General features: G+C 39.5%; 5 protein-coding genes across 6 annotated transcripts in view; 2 read left to right on the forward strand and 3 right to left on the reverse strand.

Moving 5' to 3' along the window:
* LOC135438256 (uncharacterized) overlaps positions 1–21474 on the reverse strand; it is a 78830-nt gene that overhangs the window by 40331 nt on the left and 17025 nt on the right. The window contains exon 2 of the mRNA XM_064696516.1: positions 18100–18193. The gene's annotated coding sequence lies outside the window, so the exon portion shown is untranslated. The remainder of the gene's footprint in view (positions 1–18099; positions 18194–21474) is intronic.
* On the reverse strand, positions 2349–3885 carry LOC135436175 (uncharacterized). Its single transcript, XM_064693677.1, has one exon. The coding sequence runs from the start codon at positions 3790–3792 to the stop codon at positions 2563–2565; it is 1230 nt and encodes a 409-aa protein (XP_064549747.1). The 5' UTR covers positions 3793–3885; the 3' UTR covers positions 2349–2562.
* On the reverse strand, positions 13268–14644 carry LOC135434328 (sn-1-specific diacylglycerol lipase ABHD11). Its single transcript, XM_064690878.1, has one exon. It carries the CDS (start codon positions 14524–14526, stop codon positions 13507–13509), a length of 1020 nt encoding a protein of 339 aa, XP_064546948.1. The 5' UTR covers positions 14527–14644; the 3' UTR covers positions 13268–13506.
* On the forward strand, positions 16070–17824 carry Fer3 (48 related 3). Of its 2 annotated transcripts, XM_064692549.1 has the most exons (3): positions 16070–16700; positions 16764–17193; positions 17255–17824. In XM_064692549.1, exons 2-3 carry the CDS (start codon positions 16860–16862, stop codon positions 17713–17715), a joined length of 795 nt encoding a protein of 264 aa, XP_064548619.1. In that variant the 5' UTR covers positions 16070–16700; positions 16764–16859; the 3' UTR covers positions 17716–17824. The 2 variants fall into 2 exon arrangements, with proteins under 2 accessions (XP_064548619.1, XP_064548612.1); XM_064692542.1 differs by having other exon boundaries at positions 16070–17193.
* LOC135435398 (uncharacterized) lies at positions 18782–20273 on the forward strand. Its single transcript, XM_064692436.1, has 4 exons — positions 18782–18973; positions 19049–19542; positions 19603–19957; positions 20022–20273. The coding sequence occupies exons 1-4, from the start codon at positions 18790–18792 to the stop codon at positions 20171–20173; spliced, it is 1185 nt and encodes a 394-aa protein (XP_064548506.1). The 5' UTR covers positions 18782–18789; the 3' UTR covers positions 20174–20273.

Raw genomic sequence — 21474 nt, forward strand, 5'->3', positions numbered from 1 at the left:
CCTTTCCCTGCTCGCATTTGAATGCCAATATTGCGCGAGGGCTGTCTCTTCACTTATTTTTATGAGTGTCTGCCGATGGGCGCTCCTTAGGCAAACCCACTGAACTTCCCCACCGCCCCCCTCCCCGCACGTCAAGCAGCTGGCGCCCAAATTACTTACAAAGTACTTATTTGCCTATTTTAAAAGCCATTCTTATATGGCAACAACAATACAACGATGAGCATTGGCTTAAATCCGACAATGAAGAAGCGATAAGACAGAAAGAGAGGGAGAAATTGAAAGCCAAACGCAGAGAGAGCAAGAGAGCGGAAGAAAGAGAGAGAGGTGTCATAGACTTTCTCAAGAAATGTAATAAAATTAGTTTAAAAGTGCAGCTGTATAAACAACTACCTGATAAACATAATGTTAGAGTGGAATAGAGCGCGAGAGTGAATAGAGCGCGAGAGAGAGAGAGAGAGCAGGAGGGGAGATTGAAAAAAAAAACAACAAACGCAGCCCTTTTACACATAATCTCGGCAGCAGTTGCCTCGAGGTCTCAGGCCCTGCCTCAAAATTGAGCCACTCGAAAATGCGGACACAGGAATTTGCATAAAAATGTTGCAGGCTGCCCCCGCCCACATTTGGGACAATCATCGCAGTACGTAAGCCCATTTCCACATGCCGTCTCCCTACTTGGCATTTTTATTAAATTTTATTATTATGTTTTGCATAATTTGCAAAACACTTCACTTTTTGTTGCCTCATATTCTTATTTTTTAGCTGACTGGCACAAACGGGACGAAAAACATAAACAACAGAAATTATGTAAAAAGCATTTTTGAGTACAGTTCGCTGGGCTTCAAAGGGACTGATTAAGCTGTTGTTATTTCATTTTGATATTTTGAAAACTTTTAACATTGAAAAAGTAGTTCTAAGTTCCGCTTGACACAACTGTTAAGCCAGGGCTGCAAAACAATCAAATGAAAATTATCCGTTCACGGCGTACAGCTTTAGTTCAGCACGTGAACTTGGCTGTTCACAAAGCCAGCTTGAAGCAGTTTGCAGTTCTGCGCAAAAAAAAGTAAGCCAGGGCTGCCAAACAATCAACTGAAAATTATCCGTTCACGGCTTACAGCTTTAGTTCAGTTCGTGAACTTGGCTGTTCACAAAGCCAGCTTGAAGCAGTTCGCAGCTCTGCTCAAAACTAAGTACATTTTCAAGGGGAATAAAACTTTAGTTACTCCATCTATTTTCTGGCTGTAGTTTTGTCTGTGCGCTGAAAGCACACACAAACCCATGTACAAAGACTTTCCAAGCTCAGCTAGTTGTAGCATCAACAAAAACAAAGCAAACGAGTCAACCTAATGTCAACGATTCGTGTGTGTGTGTGTGTGTGTGTGTGTGTGTGTGGGTATTTCGGTCTTAATGAGGATTACGTGAAATTTCATTATATGTACAATAAATAAGTAGCAAGTCAAATATAACCCAAGTAGAGCGTAGGCGAAAAGACAGACCAAGAGATGGCAGTGTCACGGAGACACAGACGCAGCGAATTGAATCAAATGCTAAACAGACACGCAGGCATATTAAAATTTAGACACGTACATATTTTATTGCATGTATTTCCACACACACACACACACACACAGATACAGCTTTCACAGACTGTGCAACATCAAAATCTGCTCTGCAGCACAAGGCATTCAACTACAATAAGCAGAACTACAACAACAAACACATAAACCCAACAAGCCCCAACAACAACGACAACAACAACAACAACAAAAATAGCAACAATTGCTGGTTAATGTTGTTGGGGCTGTGCCGACTCTTGTCTACGGTTCTGGTTAAATTCAAATCCTTTGTTGTCCTGGCATTCGCCATCTGCTAATAGCAAATTGCTTTTGCGACACAGTGCCCGCCAGCTTTACGCATACGGCATACAACTCAATAAATATAGTATATAGTGTTTGCTAAAGCGTTCGCATATCAAGCAATAAAACAAAAGACTTTAATCCAAAGCGAAGTGCTTCATCAAAAACGAAAACAATTTAAATATTTTAAGCTGCCCCACTTACAAAGTTATATTAAAGAGGTGAGGTATTATAAATATATATAATCCCGTCGATCGAATGGAATTAATTTGATGTCATTTATTCATTTACGGATGGGATTACGTTTGTTTTGAGGTTGAAAGGGCCTTAAGAGAAAATATATCTATACTCAATTCACATCTGTTCATTATAGGAATACGAAAGTTTAGGCGGCTTACAGAGGATCTGTAGAATATGACGAAAAGAATGAACGGAAAAACAGGATACTTTTAGGGTATAGATAGATTGAATGAAAATTCGTAAGAGAAATATTGATTTAGGTTTACATGTAAAGACGCCACTTTTCATTTATTGAAAACTTTAACAACATTGACATTTTAGGAGGCAAGAGTTTCGACAGAGTAGGCGCTCCTTTGCAACTGTTATTAAATTAAAAAAAAAAAACTGGCAGCTCGATAACTGTAACCATATATTATCACTATCAATTTGAAGTTAGGTGTTTTAGGCCTAATATATGAATTGGATCAAACTAAACTACAGAGGTCTGGCTAACTACCAGCTCCCACTTGTCCCTGTCTGATTCCGAGCTGGAATGCAGCTCAGCTTTGGGCGCACTACAACGATTGCACTTCTGACGATACCAAAAATTCACATTGAAGCAGTAGCCACAGGTCCAATCGTGCTTGCGCGGCCGCCAATTGCTGCTCTGTCCAGCATTGGCCATGGCAATGGCCTCGCTCTTGCTGACCCGACAACGATTGCAGCTCATCCGCCACACAAAATTGCTGTTCCGGCACAATTCGCAGACCCAATTGTCAAATGCTGGCTTCCATTTGTTCTGTCGCTGACGGCGCTGTTGCTCGATCCCGGTCTTCTGGGCGTAGCTAAAGCGTACGCTCTTGCCGGGCCGTGTCGATAGATAGGCGGGCACCACGTTGAGCACTTGGCCCAAAAATTTGGCCCCGTCTAGATAATGTATGGCCGCCTGAGCGGCATAGGGGCTCGTGTATGTAATGGTTGCCTCACCTTTCGAGCGCCCCGTTAGCTTATTTTTATAAACAAAGATCTTTGGCTTCATGGTCAGCTCGTCCATTTTGATGCGTCCCATTTTACCAAAGAATATAATAATGTCATTTTTGGTTACATTCAGACGCATGCCCAGCACAAATATCGTGTCCAGGCGAAGCACAAACTTCTCCTCGCCTATTTGCATTGTCGGCGCTGGACGCTGCAGCCGAAATTGTGATGCCCAGTCATTTGGTGGGCGATAGCCCATTATAGTCAAAAGATCAAAATCATTTATTGTTTTTGTAGTCTCGTCCTTGTCCTTCAGCTGTAACAAGGATGCTGTATTCGATGTTGCTGCTGCTGCGGCTGCTGCTGTGCTTTCTTTTACTGACGATTCTGTTACAGTTGCCGATGTTGCCGATACAGTTGTTGTTGCAGTTGTTGCAGCTGTTGCTGTTGTTGCTGTTGTTGTTCCTGCGGCAGCTGTTTCAGCTGTTGATGGAAATGCTATCGCGGCCGCAGCCCCGACTGTATCCTCGCTGAAGGTCCTGCAGTAGTCGTCGCCCAGCAGCAGCGAACCGCGCGCATCACCGCCCCCATTTTCAAAGCGATACATATCTAGTTCTCCGACCGCAGTATTGACCATATCAGTGTAATTTTGCTTATCTAATTGTTGCTGCTCGTGCAGTGCAAAAAAATTTTGAGCTGAAAATAGATTTTCATACACCGAATCAACTGTCGCAAAGTCCATCGTTTAAAAAAGTGTAAAAAAAAAATGATTTTTTACTGCCGAACTAAACATGAACCGTTCCCTATGAAAGAATAAAAACTACTGAATATTCTAGCTCATAAGCATACAAAGCTGGTTACCTAAACTATGTAAATTCCCATAGACTACTCGGTTTATCGATTTTGCTTCTCTCTTTTTTTTTTTTTTGACAATTAATCAACAGCCACCATTTCGGGAAATTTCTGTATTCAACTGAGTGTCTCGAGAGTTTCGAAAATGAACAAAATATACTTTTAGAGTAAAGCCATTTTATTGAGTAAAAAAAATTTCAAAATAAAAATGGTCACGAATTTAAGGCCCACTGTCCTGGGCTTTAAATAAATGCAAAGTGCAACTACAACAACTCGTCCTGCCCCCATTGCATAAAGCTGATGACTTTGCACTTTCGCTCGTTGAGTGAAAAATTGATTCATAATTTTTCACATTTTCACTTTAATCAGTAAAGTTTGATTGCGTTTTTATGGCAACGCCAAGCATTAAGTGCGTTAATAAAAAAGAAAATTATACGGTAAAATTCGCATTTAAGGAGAGAACTGCAGCTGAAAAGGTGAAGCTATAATGCAATAAACTTACAAAATAAAAATGCTGGCTAATTGAAGAGCAAATTAAACTCGTTGCATAGAAGAATAGTAATATATAAAGGGATATATAAAAAGCACAGAGAATACCTTGAGTCAAAAAGAGTGAGACCCTAAGAAAAGCATAAATATTTTAATGGTTAGAACCGCGGTTATATTTATGGGCGTGCATTTTGTGATTCGAACCGGTTTGTACCTTTCATTCCAATTTATTTTTGAATATAAACTGAATTCAAAATAAACTGCCCCAATAACAGTCGAACTGACATCCGAACTAAATCAATCTTTTGTCAAAATAGTTTGGTATAAAATACAAAAATTCGGATGACAACATAAAGCATAAGTAACTTGAAGCCCAACCAATCGATGTATATTCTACCCATATTTGGTAAATGTTAAATTTGGGTAAATCGGCCAATTACTAATTCAACATGGAATAGTTTAACATTTATAATAATATAACAAATATATAATAATAATAAACATTATTCAACTATATAGCTGACTTTTTTTTTATATGATCGATAGTATTATCGATCATATTATTGATAACTAATTTAATATATAAACATTATCTATATTATTATATATATAGTTTTGCAGCTCTGTATTTATATATAAATATATTAATAATTTGCCCATCATCTAATATATAATTTTTGGCATAACACAAAATGTAGCCTTCATCCATTTCGTACAAAATCAAGTTAAATCGATAAAAGGCTAGAGTGTTCCATCTAAAACCCTCTTTAATCTTTAATCATGAACAATAAACGCTGTTGAAATTTATATTCTATGGCAAATAGAAGTGTTGCAATCTCGCTGCGACTAATCCAGTTGCCGGGCAACACACTCTGTTGTTGCTCAAGCCAATTAGTTGGCAATTATTTTACTAATGAGCAACCACATTAACTCCACCCGCAAAGGAGAAGAGGGGGGGGGGGGGGGGGGGTTACCAAAAACTAGACGAACATTAATTTGGGGGGCAACAAACAAAAGTCAACGACGCGTCGGCCGGGGGCCAAAGTTGACGCTAGAGCAAGATTCTAGAGTTTCCAACTTTGGCGACTGAGCTGATGATATAAATTCTGCGTATTTCTGCGCAGCAAGGACGCATTTATGTACATATCCTGATATATATAGAAATATACATGCATATATATATATTTTATATCTATGTTGCTCTCAGTACACGGCACTGATAAGCGAAAACCGCTTGGCCCCATTCCTTCTTCTGCTGGCGGCACGGCATTGCCAAGTGGCGTTTCGCTTTTATGGCGCCTCTTTACGATGCCACGCCCCGTATGACCTTATCGACATTAGCAGCGACAACAGGCGGCTTCATTAGGAGCCAGGACCAAGGACTTGTGTCTGCCACACAGTTTGCACAATTAAATGAAATGCCGCTGCGGCGTCTCAATTTCATTTTGCCGTCTGTGGCTAGGAGCTCATTAGGTCAACGTTGGCTTTCGGTGTTGTTTTTTGTTTTTGTTTGTTTTTGTTGCTTTTATTGTTGGCCGTTAAAGTGCCCTGTGCCGTGTGTCCTGTGTCCTGCATTCTGCGCCCTATCAGAGGAAGCAAGCGTAGCGATTGCCCAACTAAATCATAAAATTTCCTTATAAAAGCGTTCCACACTATCGTTGGGAAGCAATATTAAAAATCAACTACTCAACATTTGGTTGAAAGGAGGTAAAGAACTATCTCAAGGACTCGCGCAAAACCAAGACAGCGCAAATTGTCACAAAACTTTGACGCTCATCTATAATTGGGAAAAGACAAAAGTGCAGCGAGGCGAAATTTGGCTTGCACTCGAGTTTATCCGCCTTTTCTAGCGCAATCTTTTCATCTTGTCTCGCTTGGCAGCTTGAGGAGCAGCAGGAACTTCTGCTAATGAATTTGCAGCAAACAGAGCGCAAAACTTTGCAGGACCCGTGTCCGATTTGCAGTTGCCATGCCCGTGAATAGGGTTGGACAGCTCACATACCTTTGTCCCAAATCAAATTAGCTGGCAGACAAACAGACTTGGCCATAAATCAATATTCATAATTTGTAATCCAAGTTTAATTGAGATAAATTACGTGCCCCCATCAAAGAGCATAGGCCGATCTGACTTGAATCTGGTTAAACACACAGAGAGCCATGTGGAATCTGATTAGAAATAATGGCTAATTCGCATTAGATGGCTAATGAGACAAACCAGCTAATCGAAATGCAATCGAAAGCAGCTTTAAAGTTGGGTTTAAATTAATTACAGGAATACATATATATAATATATAATTTATAAATGTACACATATAATTTATATATTTAATTTATATTTTTACTATATTTATACTCCTGCTTTGCTTAACTTTATTTTGTTGCACCCTAATATGTAGTCCTTGAATTATTATAGGTATTAAAAGTAATGCAAATTTTTAAATACAGGCATTATTAACATATTTTATATATTTTTTTTTCGATTTAACTTATTTATTTGTCATAACCATAATTTTCCTATATAATAAATTTTGTTTTCCTGCTAGTTTGTTAATTAACTCTTATCTTAAAATAATAAAGCCAGTTGTTAATTGGAGAGCATATCAAAGTTTTATTTATCGTGCGTGCTTGAACTTAATAAAATTTTAATATATACTATAATTTCGACAGCTCTCTAGTTTATAGTCAACTTTTATTTTATCTGAGTTCGACTAAAGATTCTCTTCATTTAAATTCGGCCAGTCTGTGCTCAGCTGTATTGTCTCGAAAGATTTAAAGTGGTTATCCCCCAGCTGGAGGGAAAACAATAGCAATAATAGCTGACAGTAAACCCATTTAATCCGGGCAACTGAATACTTCAGCATGGCACAAAGGATATGCAACAAAAAAGGACTCAGCAACGAGCAACTCTGGGTTGGTGCATCACCTGCAGAGCGTATCTAATCGCTTAATGAATTTATTTACCCCAGACTGCTGCGGCCACTGCCCCCACCCGGCACCACACCCAGTCAATTGGCTCCGTGGCAAACCACTTGAGTCTATCCGACCCAGTCCCAGCCCCAGCCCGAGCTCCAGCCCCAGGCAGTGCCAGCATGAAGAGAGCCTTAAGTTCGTGGCTCGACATTTTACTCCCGCTGGCTAGGAGTTTGTCATGTGATTTAATCAAAGTTTGCTGCAGCCAAATCTTGTACGTAATCGTCGCCACTTGTGGGAGGCAGGATGTGGGGGCGTGGCGCTGACTGTGCATTTTGATGGGTGTATTCGGAACGGGGAGACGGCTAGGCGAACCGCAGGACCTCTGACCGAACTTGTTCACTTTGTATTGTGAATTTACTTAGCACTTTCTTGAACACCGTCAGCTGTTGACTTGGACTCGAAGCCGTCTCCGGCTGCTGGCTGCTGGCTGTCTGAATATTTGCGTGTTGCTGCAGGTGCTACCAATGTCCGTTGACTTTATGCCGGGGGCAGCGGGCGGGTGGGTTGGCCGTCACAGTGTCACAGCTGAATGCCGTTCTGTCCTTCTGATGCCGATTTAAGTGCCAGCAGGAGAGAGTAAATGCAATAAACACCATTAGCTGCGATGGCAAAAACGACGCCAGGCTGTGCATGCAGAGAGTCCATGCCAGGACTTGTTGTTCATGTTTTACTTTTGCTACGCAAACTTTTGCAGCAATGTAGCACAGCACAAGAATCGAGGCCACAAGGTAAGCAAAGAGTCGAAGTGCAGAAAATGTTGCAGCAACAAAAAATGCAAACAGCAAACCTAAGTGAATTGAATGAAAAAGTTTCTCAAAACTGCGTCTGCGGATACCATTAACTGAATGCGGTTCATAAGACGAACCCCCGAACCGGCCGAACCGGCCGAGCCAGGCACCATGAAGTCGGTTGCAACCTAAGGTCGAGTTAAAGTAGATTGCGTGATTTGCTTATCGTTCGCAGCCTGTTGTTTGCCGTCCGAGTTGCCAAGTTCCTTTCTTTTTATTTTTATTTTTATTTTTATTCACTTTGTTTTCTTATACTTAGTTGATTAGGTTTACGAGCAGTTGACCAGGCGGAAATTGTAGCGTATTTAGGAAACTAAAAATCAAAATATACTTATAAAATATATCTGGCAAAAAATTCAATCAATTCAAAGTATATGTAAGCAAATTTGCAAACCAGATCTTACAGATACAGATTCTTACAAAATGTTCGATATTCTTTTTTTTTTCTAACCATATTTTCTCTATTTTGAATTTCATTTAAACTATATGAATATAATTCAAGGCAAAATCTTTTTGGCTTAGTCTTAAAATCTATAATTTTCAACATAATTTGTATGCAAAAAACATTATCTACACTGAGCTTTTGTAATCATGCTTTAAATTTATTTTAACATACTTGTCTTTTTATTTTGATTAATTATTAAAAGCTGTTGAAATAAATGCCCACAGTTTCAACATCATTAAATGAATATTAAATATAGTAAAGCCGACAAAAAATGTAACAATTTAATTAACACGCATTACGCTCAATCATTGTGGTATTCATTCAATATTTAAATGACAGCTTAAAGTGAATAATACGCTGAGAAAAAAAATAGAATCGCAATCGATGTGCAGCGTTAAAATTTCTGTTCAAGTGTCAAAGCGTATCACGTATACGACACGTATAACAGAAAATTAATTAAAACTTTTGCCACGCTAAGCCGATGAATGTGCACCCATCAAAACTATATTATTATATTATATAAATTGATTAATTCCAATCTAAAACGCAATTTTCAAAAGCCCTTCGTCTTTATTGTTTCGAATTTATTTAATTATTTAATTCAAATTTTAATTATTTACAATGGAGTTGTCTTAAAAACTTTATATTTTGTTTGCAAAAACCTATTCAAGACCCAAATTTTCAATATTGTATTTAGTAGGAACCGAGCCGTTAATCGAATTAGCTGGAAATGGAACAGCCAAGCCTAAGCCTGACTGGGTTAATGCAAAATAAATATCTTTGATATTTGCACATGTTTAAAATAAAAAAAAAAATGTATTTTGCAAAATCAAATTATGTAGTTTAAAAAATTGTAAAATTGACAAATAAATAAATGTGACGTCACAAAGACCGATGCAAAATCTAGATGTGGATAACAAGGCTTTGTCTCGAGCCGAACTGCCACAAATGTTAGATTGTGTTAGCCCGCTCGAATGGAGCGCTTCACATGGACACTCTTGACCCGTTGGCCATAACTATATTTCTCCTTGGCACTGACAACAGCTGTGCCAGATGGAAGCTAGTGGTAGACAGCTCCATAGATGCTCTCCTATGTGTGTCCTTTTTGGCGTACATATCAGCCCACTTAACGCTTTGTTTGGACCACAAAATAAATGATGCCAAATGCTGCAAAACAATAACAGTGCGCCTTGCTTTTTGCCAGCACAATTCTCTGGCATTTCTTTCACTGAAATCCACTCAACTTCACACACACACAGACAAACACACACATATAGACTCACATTGAATGCAACTCTTGCGGTTCATTGTACTTTACGAGCATTTTTAGCTCGACTGAGTTCGCGACTTCCGCGTTGTTTTGCCGCCATTTTGTTAGGTTTTGTTGTCATCCGCCTTTTTTTGCCTCTCTATGTGTGTGCGTGTGTGTGTGTGTGATTGTTCTTCCTTTTTTGTTGCACGTGCATCGAACAATAGTTTGAACCCAGGGCTGCCTCAATTGTTTGGCCATAAATAATGGGCAATGTCATAGCGAATGTGGCGACAGTTGGCACTCACATCTGAGGCTGGCTTTAAAGCATGCAAATATCACGTATACGCCGCTGGCGTCTCACACATACACACACACATTTATACATATATGCCAAATGACACATCGGGGAGTTGTACATTTTTGAACTGTGGTTCGCATTACGCTGCATTAAGCCAAAAAGGCTGACCGAGAGGCTGTTAGCCAACAACTTTCTAACCACATTTCGGACATGGCGCATAGTAACACACACATAAAAGAGTGTGTGTGTGTTTGTGTGTGTGTGTGTGTGCTTGGTAGTTTGAGTGTGTTGGTGTCCGCTGACAGCTGTTAGTGTTTTCTGCCAATGGCTACCCATCACATTAGCGCCATTTTCCACTCTGCGGTCATAATTCACTAAAATTAATTGTCGCATTCAAGTTTTGTGCGCCTTGAACAAAAGCACCAAAGGACTCTAAGTCGTAGGCAACCGACGGCGCAATACCCTGTTCAGAGTGTAAAAACAGCTAAGAACATTTAGAAAGAAATCCCTTTCTTCTCTCTCTCTCTCTCTCTCTCTCTCTCTCTCTCTCTCTCTCTCTCTCTCTTCCTCTCTGTTTATCGTAATATAAATGAAATAAGCCTTAAAATTGTTTATAATGTGTGAAGGAATGGAAATATAATAGAATTTTAGCAACATATACTATGTCAATTGGCTTTTCATTGGTGTTTTAAAAAAGATTGAGCTTTTCGTTCAAAAAAAAAAACAAAATTAAGAGAAATTTCAAAAACAAAAATATTTATTATTGTTAGGATCTCGAATCTTTAAAAATTTAATTCTTATTGCCTCTGACTCTCAACTGTCAAGCCCCTAAGCAGTGCATTACAAAATTTGATTTGGAACATATCAATATTAGCAATTTAGGCACATATTTTTTACTCAATCTTCAGAGCAAGTAAAATTTGTTAACCCTTTCTCTTAAGTCTTTAGCTTTCACAAATATGAGGAAACAGACGAGTTCTGCACAAAACCCATATACCCTTTAACGCTTTGTGAACAGAGCATAAAAAGCAGCCTGTTTTTAGCCACTTTTTAGTTTTTGTTTTTTTTTTGCGCATACATATATCTCAGGGGTGCTGTTCGATGACGGGGCCAGTTCGGCTAGTTTTTGATAGCACGCTGCTCCGAAATGTAATTTATTGCCCCACTGCTGCTATTTGCACTTGAATCTTGGGTAAAAACTTTGCTATATCGAAAAGTTTAATGTGATTTGCACTTATCGTTGTGCAAGATCTTAACAGAAAACAACAAAGAGCGTGTGATGCATTGAGGCATAAATGAGTGCCAACATGTCAGCGTCGCTTCCTTCCACTGCGCTGAACATTCTCGCAATATCGCCGGCTTGTTTGCCAAATGAGTTTGGCATAGGTTGGGCGCTTAGGCTCGATGCCAAATACCCATTGTTATCCCAAACTAACTTAAACTTAGCACAAAACTTAAAACAATGCGCCGCAAATAAACTTGGCACTTGGCTTATTTACTTTGCCTACAGTTTATGATAGCTTTCACTTGTCGCTCTTTTGTAATGAATTTAAATTGCACTGCTCATACGTTCTTCAGTTTAAATATAAATTACATATTCTAAAAGCAACTTTTTAAAATAAATGTAAGCTTGCAAATTCTGATATTGTGATATATACCTTCCTTCAAATTTGAAATAGTTATGGCAATCCTAAGTCTAGGCAGATAAGTCCTTTGCTAAGTCAAAAAGCTTATAAGTACTTTAAAAGATTGAACACTTTAAAGCAGAAATCTGTTTGGGGCAGCCAAATAAGCAAATATTGCCTCTGACACAGACCTGTTAGCACCTTTCACAATGTGAGCTTTGGTATCGGGAATTTCGAGGCAGCAGACGGCACGTTCGATACAAATAAATCAGAGGAAAAGCTTCTAAATTGTATTCCATTGTTGCGTACTTTAGACTCACCTTATGCTATGCTAGTTACCAATACCAAGATATTTTCTACATTCGTTCTGTATCAAAATTCTGTGTGTGTGTGTGTCTGAGGAAGGGGACTTAAGGGTCGGTTCAATTGGCTGCCACGTTGATTTCGCATCGATTTTGACTTTCACTGAAGTCTCTGCGTTTCTGTGTGCTCAAATCCCCTTGTCAGTGCCCAAAAGGGTTGCGGTCTTCAGAAATGCGCTGACAGCGCATTTATTTCGTCAACATTTGGAATGAATGTGCTGTCATTGAATTGCACAATTTTCAATATGCGGCGCCTGCACCATACACACATGTTTATTTATACGAGCAAAGCCCTGGCAACCGTCATAAACTGTCAAATGTTCGAAACTTATTTTAGTTGAAACAATTTAAGCAATACACGCAGCCAGTTGCAATACATTTTCCCATTCGAGTCGTGTAAAACTCGTCTTCTAGTTATGTCACGAAAACTTCCATGTCTGGGCGAAGTTTTCCGCAAACACACGTGTGCGAATTTAAAGAACTTTTTTAAAATATAAGAGCAAGACTGCAAACCTTCTCTTTGTACAAATGATAACAAGCTTTGAGAATTATAAGCACTTCTTTGCCTTCTCCCCCACTTCTCTCTACTCTCAGTCTTTTCATCTACATATTATTCTTACTATGTCGCTGACTCGCTCTTATCTTTTTAAATATATTCTATATCGCTCTCTCTTTATTGTTGCCACTCTTTTTCCACATTTATCTATGATTCGCGGTCTTTCTCTGTCCCTCTCTCATTTTAAGCCTCTCTCTCCATATCTATGAGTTCCTTCATGTCTCTGTCTCGATCAGTCCTCGTTCTCTCACAGACATTAACTTCGATCTTTCCATTTCGGGATTATTTTATTTCTTTCTCTTTACTCTCCCTCTCCCTCTCCTTTCTCTCTCTCTCTCTCTCTGTCCATCTCTTTCTCCCACAGACTTTTACCTTTATCTTTTCACTTCGGTTTTCGTTTCTTACTAATCAGTTTACTCTTCTTGTCTCTCAGTCCATTTCTCTCTGTCTCTCTCTCTTTCTTTCTCTCGTTCTCTCTCTCTCTCTCTTTCTCTCTCTCTCTCTCTCGCTCTCTCTCTGTCTGTCATCTCTGTCACTTTAATTTTCACCTATCCAAGTCTAAAGCTCTCAATTAATATTTTTTTTCTTATATGAATGGATATATTTATTTCTTTTCGAAATATCTCGATAGTGTACAAGGAAAGCTAAAACGATATAAATCGATAAATTGTTATCGAGACCGATAGAAATACGATAACGTTCCGCTTTTCCAGTTTCTATCCTAGGGGGATTATTATACTATGTGCAATTTCTTGTATTCACTTTTGTTTAGTTTTCTTTGAGGATAACCAATTGGACGTCTGTTACTTTCATGGCTTACAGGGGACAGGCTGTGCAGGCTTTGGTAAAGTCGACAATCAGCTTAACAAACTTCGCGGGCTGATCCATATGCACTTTATGTTCGGCATCCAAATACTCGACATGCAGTTTGGGAAAGAATTTTCTCATTGTCTCAACATTTGCTGGCGTTACAAACGATTCCCTATTCGCAGCAATTAGCAGGGTCTCACCCTGATAGGGCTGCAGACCCTGCAGCGTCTGCTCATAGTTGACAATTGTTGCATCCCAGCCGTCTATGATCGCCTGGGCATTCACGCTCCAGCCAAAGCTGCCATCCTTGAGCTTTCGCAGATTCTGTATGATCAGCATCAGATCGTGATCGCTTTTGACCAGTTGACTGAACTCGGGTATTACGTGCTTGCGACCCTCGGAGAGGGTAAGATCTTTGGGTATAGTCGACACCACGCTCACCATAACCTTAAACAACTCCAACGCGTTGACCACATCGCCAGGCACCGGTCCCGGCGTTATGTCCACAATGATGGCACGCTCCACCAGCTCGGGCCTGGTCAGCGCCAGCGTCATCAATGCCCGTCCGCCCATGCTGTGGCCCAAGGCAACAATCCGATTCAGCCTATGCTGCGCGATAAAGGCCTCCACATCGGCAGCCATGTGGGCGGGCGTATGCCCCGCACAATGCGGACTCCGGCCGTGATTCCGGGCATCCACGGTGATCATCGAGCGTGAGCCCTGCTTCACCAAATGTCGCGCTGTGCGTCGCCAACTGGACCGGGAGAGATTCAATCCATGCATAAGCAATATGGGCGGCGAATTCAGTTGACTGTGCGGCATCTCGTACATCGTATAATCCATCTTTATGCTGCCATAGCTGCGCATCGAGTGTATCCTTGTGGATACTATACAGCGTCTCATGTGTATCATAGAAACGGAAAATTTTGAATTAGACCAAACTGATGGATTAGAAAATGAGGATGCAACTGAACTGATCACTGATTCACTGAGTTTTCTCGTCAATAGGCATATTTCACAAAACATGACCCAGAAACTCTGGCTCAGTGCCACAAAACCATGAAAGATAACTTCTGATGCGCTAACTAGAAATTTACATATTTAATATTTAAAATGTCTTGGGAGAGTGACGACTTCTAATAGTCAGCTGACTTTCTATCGTGAATCTATCTGTCAGTTTTGACATAAAAGACACAAAATGCTGCTAGAAATTGGAAACAATTCCAATTACAATATATACAATTTCATATGACATGATATCGCATTATAACATATTTTACCAAATATTATCGCAAAATATGAATTTCTTTTCTCTTTTTCACAAAATATGAATAAGTTATCCGATAATCCTCTAAAGTAAACACAAAGCTTTGCGTCGGCAAACTCTAGCATAAGGCAGACATAGTTCGTTTACTGCGGCTTTTACGCAAGCAAATCCCCAAATGACGTCATAAATAAAATGCATTTGTGTGGAAAATTAGGCAGCAGCAAATGACGCTGCAACAAGCCGCACACAAATACAGAAACTCTAGAGTATCGGAGTACACACATATATACACACACACATAGACAGAAGTATGAATGTACACATATGTATATTCCTTATAAAGGGCATAAATCTTGCACAGTTCTCTGCCGCAGACGCAAACAAATCGTCTTTGGAATTTCTTTTCTCTTTTTTTTTCACTTTAAATTTCTTGGAAATATCTGAGGATTATTGAGAACTTTGCGTGCGTATCTTTAGAAAGGTGTCAAGTGCGTTTGAGACATAAAATATATACACAGATATATTTATAAACCTATTCACAACAAGCTCTATGTGCTTTTAATAGAGCAACTGTAAGGAAAAGTTTGAAGTTGAGTTGTTTTAATACAAAAGGGTATCTCAATGGTGTTAGGTGTCAAAGAAAACTCGTGCCAGACAAGGGGAGGAGACAGGTGGTTGTGATTTTAATAGTACGTACCTAAAGCACATCCTATCTCGCTTTCTGTTTATTGACACAATTAAATGCCTTTGAGTTTGGCCCCCTGTGGCGCAAAAAAAAATTAAGAGTTAATCAGCAACTGGAATTGACTACAAAGGAAAGCCAATAAATAAATTTAGGTAACCTCAAAACAAAATTTAAAACTTTACATATGCTGTATTCTAACTAGTCTCCTAAACAGTCACACTTATACTGTTATTCTATCTCTTATATTTATAAGAGCGTAAATACCGGTGAATTTATCCGCACTGGCGCATTAGCTTAAACTTTCTGAGAGAGAGAGAGAGAGAGAGAGAGAGAGAGGGAGAGATCAAAGCATAATTTGAAAAGCTGCTGAGCGTGATTCATGGCAGATATTTATAAACAAAAACAAGGCAAGCAACAGTTAGATGACCAAAACATTAGGGGTATTCGTTTTGCTGCATTTATATATATTTTTAATTAGTTTAAATACAGGTGCAAAAGTTTGACAGAACTTCAACTTGTTAATTTTTCTTTGCAACATTTTTTAATATTTCATATTACTCTATATATTATTTTTTTTCATTTCGTTCTCCTTTGGTTTTTCAGTCTCTAATATAATGAAAAATATTTATCTATCTATATATTTATAATAAATGACAGCTTATTTTAGAGAAATTCTTTCAATAGCTTTATCTCACATCATAATTAAGTTTTCCATTGCATTTAACTGATTGATTCTAAAGCTTTAGAAAAGCCATCGAGTAACAAGACAAGGAGACGAAAAGTCATTTTCAGCTATTATTACCGTTTTAACTTATAACAAGTTATTTCTTTATTAAAAAAGCAAAGGATAAAAGCTTTTAAAGTCCGATAAGGCGCTTAAAACTTGATAGTCGACTTTTAATAAAAAGCATGGCGCCACCTATGTTTCATTTATGATTAAAGCGAATACACAAACCAATAAAGATTGACCAATAGGCGATGAACACAGAGGCAAAGGGATGAAAATCCTAATCTTAAATGAGCTAGGATATGTTTTCTTACTTGCCAAATATTTGCCATAAATATTTGGTTAGATTTAAAAACGCAAATCTCTAAATTCTACTTTAATATATGACAAATAGCTGTTTAAAAATTCAAAATTTGATTTAAGAAACTCTCACATTCCTCAATACTTAAGGTGTACATACTGATAGGGAAAAAGTGTTTTCTTATCAAAATAACAAAAAAAACCTTGATTATATTTGTGGAGTAAGTCTCCAATAAGAGGCCTTAACTTTTCCATACGCTATAACCAAATGCATGTAACAACAGATTTCGCATGACTCCCAACCCCCGTTGAGCGGCAGCCAATCAAAATGCCGCAAACTGTTGCCAATCCAAAATGGCCGCCTTGACTGCCGTTCGCAGATGCTGCCCACCATAAGGGTGGGCAGAAATCCAATAAGCCAAACCGAGGAGAGCTCATTTCAAAGCAGTCAGCACAATCAGAATTTATTCCAATTCGGGCTTCCAAGCAGAACAGTAGAACAGACCCAAGGTCGTGAGTCGTATCAGAATAGGACAATATACACATACTATATACCAGCAGCAGCAGCAGCAGCAGCCATGCAGCATCCGAGCGAGCAGCCCACCTACATGCCCGAGGTGCCCTTTCAGCCACTGTGGGGCCAGGAGGCACCACCGCCGCCGCCCATAGTGCCCTATCAGGAACTTATCGCGGGTTTTCCCTGCTCCGATTTGTGTAAGTGCTTCTGTTAATAAATACTCTAAAAAATTCGGTTGACAGTTTTGTGAATTTGCAGCGCTCTGGCAAAGATCTCAAGTGGCACCGCTAGTTAACCAACGTCCAAGCACGAATGGGCGCTCCCATGGCTCCTCCTCCGCCAGCTCGAAGAAAACGCGCCGTCGTGTCGCCTCCATGGCGCAGAGGCGCGCGGCAAACATACGCGAACGCCGTCGCATGTTCAATCTGAACGAGGCCTTTGACAAGTTGCGCCGCAAGGTGCCAACGTTCGCCTATGAGAAGCGGCTATCACGCATTGAGACCCTGCGCCTGGCCATTACCTACATTGGCTTCATGGCGGAGCTGTTGAGCGGCACGCCCTCCAACACCCACAAGTCCCGCTCGGACATGTACGGCGGCATGAATGGACATCATCATTCAACGGCTGTGGCCCAAGGTCCGCCAATGCATCCGCATCATCTGCATCCGGCGGCCTATCAACGCGACTTTGCCTCGCCCTACAACCACAGTTTGACATAGATCTCGTCGGGCGGATTATTACAATATTGTTCCGTGTTCTTTGTTGCCATATCATGTGCTTAGACCTAAGATTAACCCATATAAATGTGATAGATGTGCAAATTATGAAGTGTGTGGAGTTTGAATATAATATAAATGGATATAAGGAGTTTAAGCTCCCCTTATAGGGATCCATACTTCGCATACCAAGGAGTACCGACTTCTAATACACTTCTGAGAGAAGCTTCTCTTTGGTCATATGAAAAAATGTGCAAGATAAAAATATTTATTCTTAGAATAAGAACTAGACCCAAACAGTCTTATATCACACTCTTTAAATTTAGTAGGAAGGATTCTTTGCTTTAGAGTGAGTGAAATTAAAATTGGCTTTATCGATATACATACCCTTAGATATAGAATTGAGAACTCATTATAGCATATCTGTGTGAAAGGCAGGGCGTGAGATTTCTTTGCAGTTCGCGCAACTCCGTATCTAAGCCTGAAATTAAAAGAAGCATTATTAAAAGTTTGCTGGAATCGAAAAAGAATAAATTTGAAATTATAAATTCAATTAGATTATATAAAATAGTAAACTTATCTGTGAACTGATCAAGGAAACTGAAGAACTAACGAAGAATAGAGCTCGAATCTCAGGCTAGTTTATGAAGATAATGATGATTCAAAGAGAAGTAAAGGTTAAAAATGCATTATATAATCACATTAATAATAATTATAATGATAGAGCTTTATTAGTAAGCAAATCAAAACCAATTACACAGCACTATTTGCCTCCTATTAAATTCTCCATTCTTATCGATTCTTACCCTTGTTGATTTCACATTCTGATAAGCACATAAGAACTATCAAAATTTTCATAATACTATTTGCAATATGTATGTAAGCCAACAACTGATAAATAATATAAATATCATAATTTCTGCGTTCAATAGATTAGTTGATACGACGTTCAAGCACAAAAGCTATCAGGCACATATTTCCTACAACGTTATCTGAGATCTCATTAAATTCCATAGACGATTGTTAAATTTTCTGGTATTGATAAATCGCCAGTATTCGATTGAAAGCCGAACGAGAATGTTGAAGCCCGCATTTGTTACGCAAATCTCGAATGTTTCCAGCGATCCGCCGGCCTGGCTGGATCAGAAGGAATTGCAGCAACTAATTAAAGAGGAATTCCCCACATTTCAGCATATAGAAAGCTTCCGCTGCAGATCCGAACAAAATGGTCAGCGTGTGCAGATCCAAATAAAGTTGGCGGGTAAGCATTTGGAGAGCTAACTTCTCGATAGGCGATAACGATAACGATAACGATAACGATTGCACAATCGAACAGGCAATTCTGCTCGCACTATCAACTACCTCGTGAAATCGAAGGATCTTGCTAAGCTGGTAACTTTAAAGTTTCCTCAAGACAACAACTTTCAGCGTGAGCTGCACATGTACGAGGTGGTGCTGCCTGCCCTCGAGAAGCTCTATAAGGATGTTGATAAGAACATAGCCTTCACACCCAGCTGCTATAGAAGGGTTCCAACTGCAAGGCACCAACTGTCCAACTGTCTCTTTCTGGATGATCTTCAAGCCAAGGGCTTTCGGTCGGCCAACCAGCCGCAGGGTCTAGACCAATCAGCTATGGAGGTGTCGCTATCAAAACTGGCCGCTTATCATGCGGCTACAGCGCGATATTTGCAACTGAATCCAGCTCAGTTCAATGAGCTAGTTCCAAGTAAGGAACCAGCCCAAGAGTTACAAGAGCTTAAGAGCTGGCTACAACGCAAATTTCATGAGAGTTTGCGGTCAAACGATTTGAAGCATTATGAGGATAAGGTGGTTGGTGAAAATAATATCTACTAAGTATATCAGATATTTGCAGCTATTTTCTTTACTCAGAAATCATATCAGAAATATATAGCCGGCTACATGGAGACGCCGGATCTGAAGAGATCCTTCAATGTCATTCTGAACGGCGCCTGTTGGCCAAACAATTTACTGGGCCAATTCGATGCGTTTGGCCAGCTTAAAGATGTGATTTTCCACGATTTCGCTGGTGCAAGCTATGGACCTGCTATACGTGATCTGCTGCAACTAATCTTAACAGCATCTGCGGCAAAAACTGAACAATTTGACGCCTGTTTGCGCTACTATACGGATGAACTGACGGAAAATCTAAAGTTGTTAAAGTTCAAGGGAAAGTTGCCCTCCTTAACGGACTTTCAGCTGGATGTAATTAACTACGGGCACTGGGGTAAGCTATGGAAATAGCTGGAAATTATAAATTCTATATAATAATACTCTTACCTATTATATAGCCTTTGAAATTGTAACGGAAATTCTGCCCATTGTCTTGGCCGATTACGAATGTGACGATACGGATGAATTGTTCAAATATGCTAAATACTCTGCAGAAATTAGAAAGCTGCTGCCCTGGCTGGAGAATCGTGGCTACTTTGAGGTTGAATAGCAAACGTAATCAATTTACATAGGGCTTAAAGTCAACTTGTACAAATTACTTTAAACAAAAATAAATGTATACCAACAACCACCTGATAATCCCCTAAGAACCACACTTGCAACTGCAACCTACAACATTATTAAAGCTTGATTTGCGTGCGAACTATTGCAGCTGCTGCGGCACATGTTGATGCTACACAATAAAGTCACATTAGATAGAACACCGAGGCAGCCAAAAAAAAACAAGAAACACAAGACAACCCAACTACAATTTGACAACGTAAACAAAGCGTAAAATTATTATTAATAAATTAATGTGTTAGGGCTGCAATACAATGACAATTGTTGTAACAACCCTCGTTGGGCGCAAACAAGTGCAACACTTAAGAGAGGCGCGATTGCGCAGAGTTTGAATACCCTGTAAATTTACTTGAATTAGATTTGATTTTGGGAATTTTTGTGCGATACCTATAATAGATTGAGATACACAATACTCTTTTAGATGAGAGGAAATTAACACATCTCACTTAAACATATTGATCCAATAATAGGAACAATTGGTTTTACACTTATCTTAAATTAAAGATCGAAATTTGGTACATGGGGCATATAAAACATCTAGTCCAAAAATGTCTAAGCGATAGAATAATAAACAGAAAAAATATTAGAAAAAACTTTTGTTGGGTAGATCAAATTGGCCTGCCTTATATTTTTGTCTGCACATACAGGGTATCTGTTAGTTTACATTGGTATTTTTACATATATTGTTTTCCGCCCCGCCTAAATACCGAGGAATTTTTGCGTTCAACGCCCATTTTCAACAGATTAGCGGGCCCTTTTTTGTTGTTGTTGTTGTTGCCACAGAGCGCAACATTGGGCAAATTAGTTTTGAGGGGGGCGAAAAAATCTGTTAGACCTAACTAGACCCACCTGAGGGTTGCTCGGCAGGATCAGGATGTAACACAGAGCGACCCTTTTTGCTCCTGTTTTGGTTGTGCGGTAGCTGGCAATATGTTTTGATGAATTCGTGACACTTCATGCCGCATTAGGTTGAGCAATTGCTACCCCCCTGCTGTAGGGGTTGACGCTTGACTTTGGCTTTGGCTTTATGAAGTGCGCTCACGTGTCTGTGATTAGCGGCTTATGTCAGAATCGTATCTATCTGTAGTATTTAGAGTAACTAACTCAAACTAGACCACCTGCTGTGTGGGAAACTTCAGTAAAAATTGAATTGAACTTAAAATTTCGAACTTTTAAAGATCATATCATATCATATCCTTGCCGCGTGTCCCTAATTAAATGTTACCCATA

Source organism: Drosophila montana, unplaced genomic scaffold (genome assembly GCF_035044405.1).
Source record: "Drosophila montana isolate Dmon_TW-CO22-7 unplaced genomic scaffold, ASM3504440v1 contig_1505_1, whole genome shotgun sequence".
Taxonomy (NCBI): domain Eukaryota; kingdom Metazoa; phylum Arthropoda; class Insecta; order Diptera; family Drosophilidae; genus Drosophila; species Drosophila montana.

Bases quoted from the DNA above. Each gene is read 5' to 3' on its own strand.
- LOC135435398 (XM_064692436.1), top strand. From the start codon at position 18,790: ATGTTGAAGCCCGCATTTGTTACGCAAATCTCGAATGTTTCCAGCGAT. The intron at 19,543-19,602 runs GTTGGTGAAAAT...TTCTTTACTCAG, and splicing joins AGCATTATGAGGATAAGGTG to AAATCATATCAGAAATATAT. The intron at 19,958-20,021 runs GTAAGCTATGGA...CCTATTATATAG, and splicing joins AATTAACTACGGGCACTGGG to CCTTTGAAATTGTAACGGAA.
- Fer3 (XM_064692542.1), top strand. From the start codon at position 16,860: ATGCTGCCCACCATAAGGGTGGGCAGAAATCCAATAAGCCAAACCGAG. The intron at 17,194-17,254 runs GTAAGTGCTTCT...GTGAATTTGCAG, and splicing joins TTTTCCCTGCTCCGATTTGT to CGCTCTGGCAAAGATCTCAA.
- LOC135436175 (XM_064693677.1), bottom strand. From the start codon at position 3,792: ATGGACTTTGCGACAGTTGATTCGGTGTATGAAAATCTATTTTCAGCT.
- LOC135434328 (XM_064690878.1), bottom strand. From the start codon at position 14,526: ATGTTTTGTGAAATATGCCTATTGACGAGAAAACTCAGTGAATCAGTG.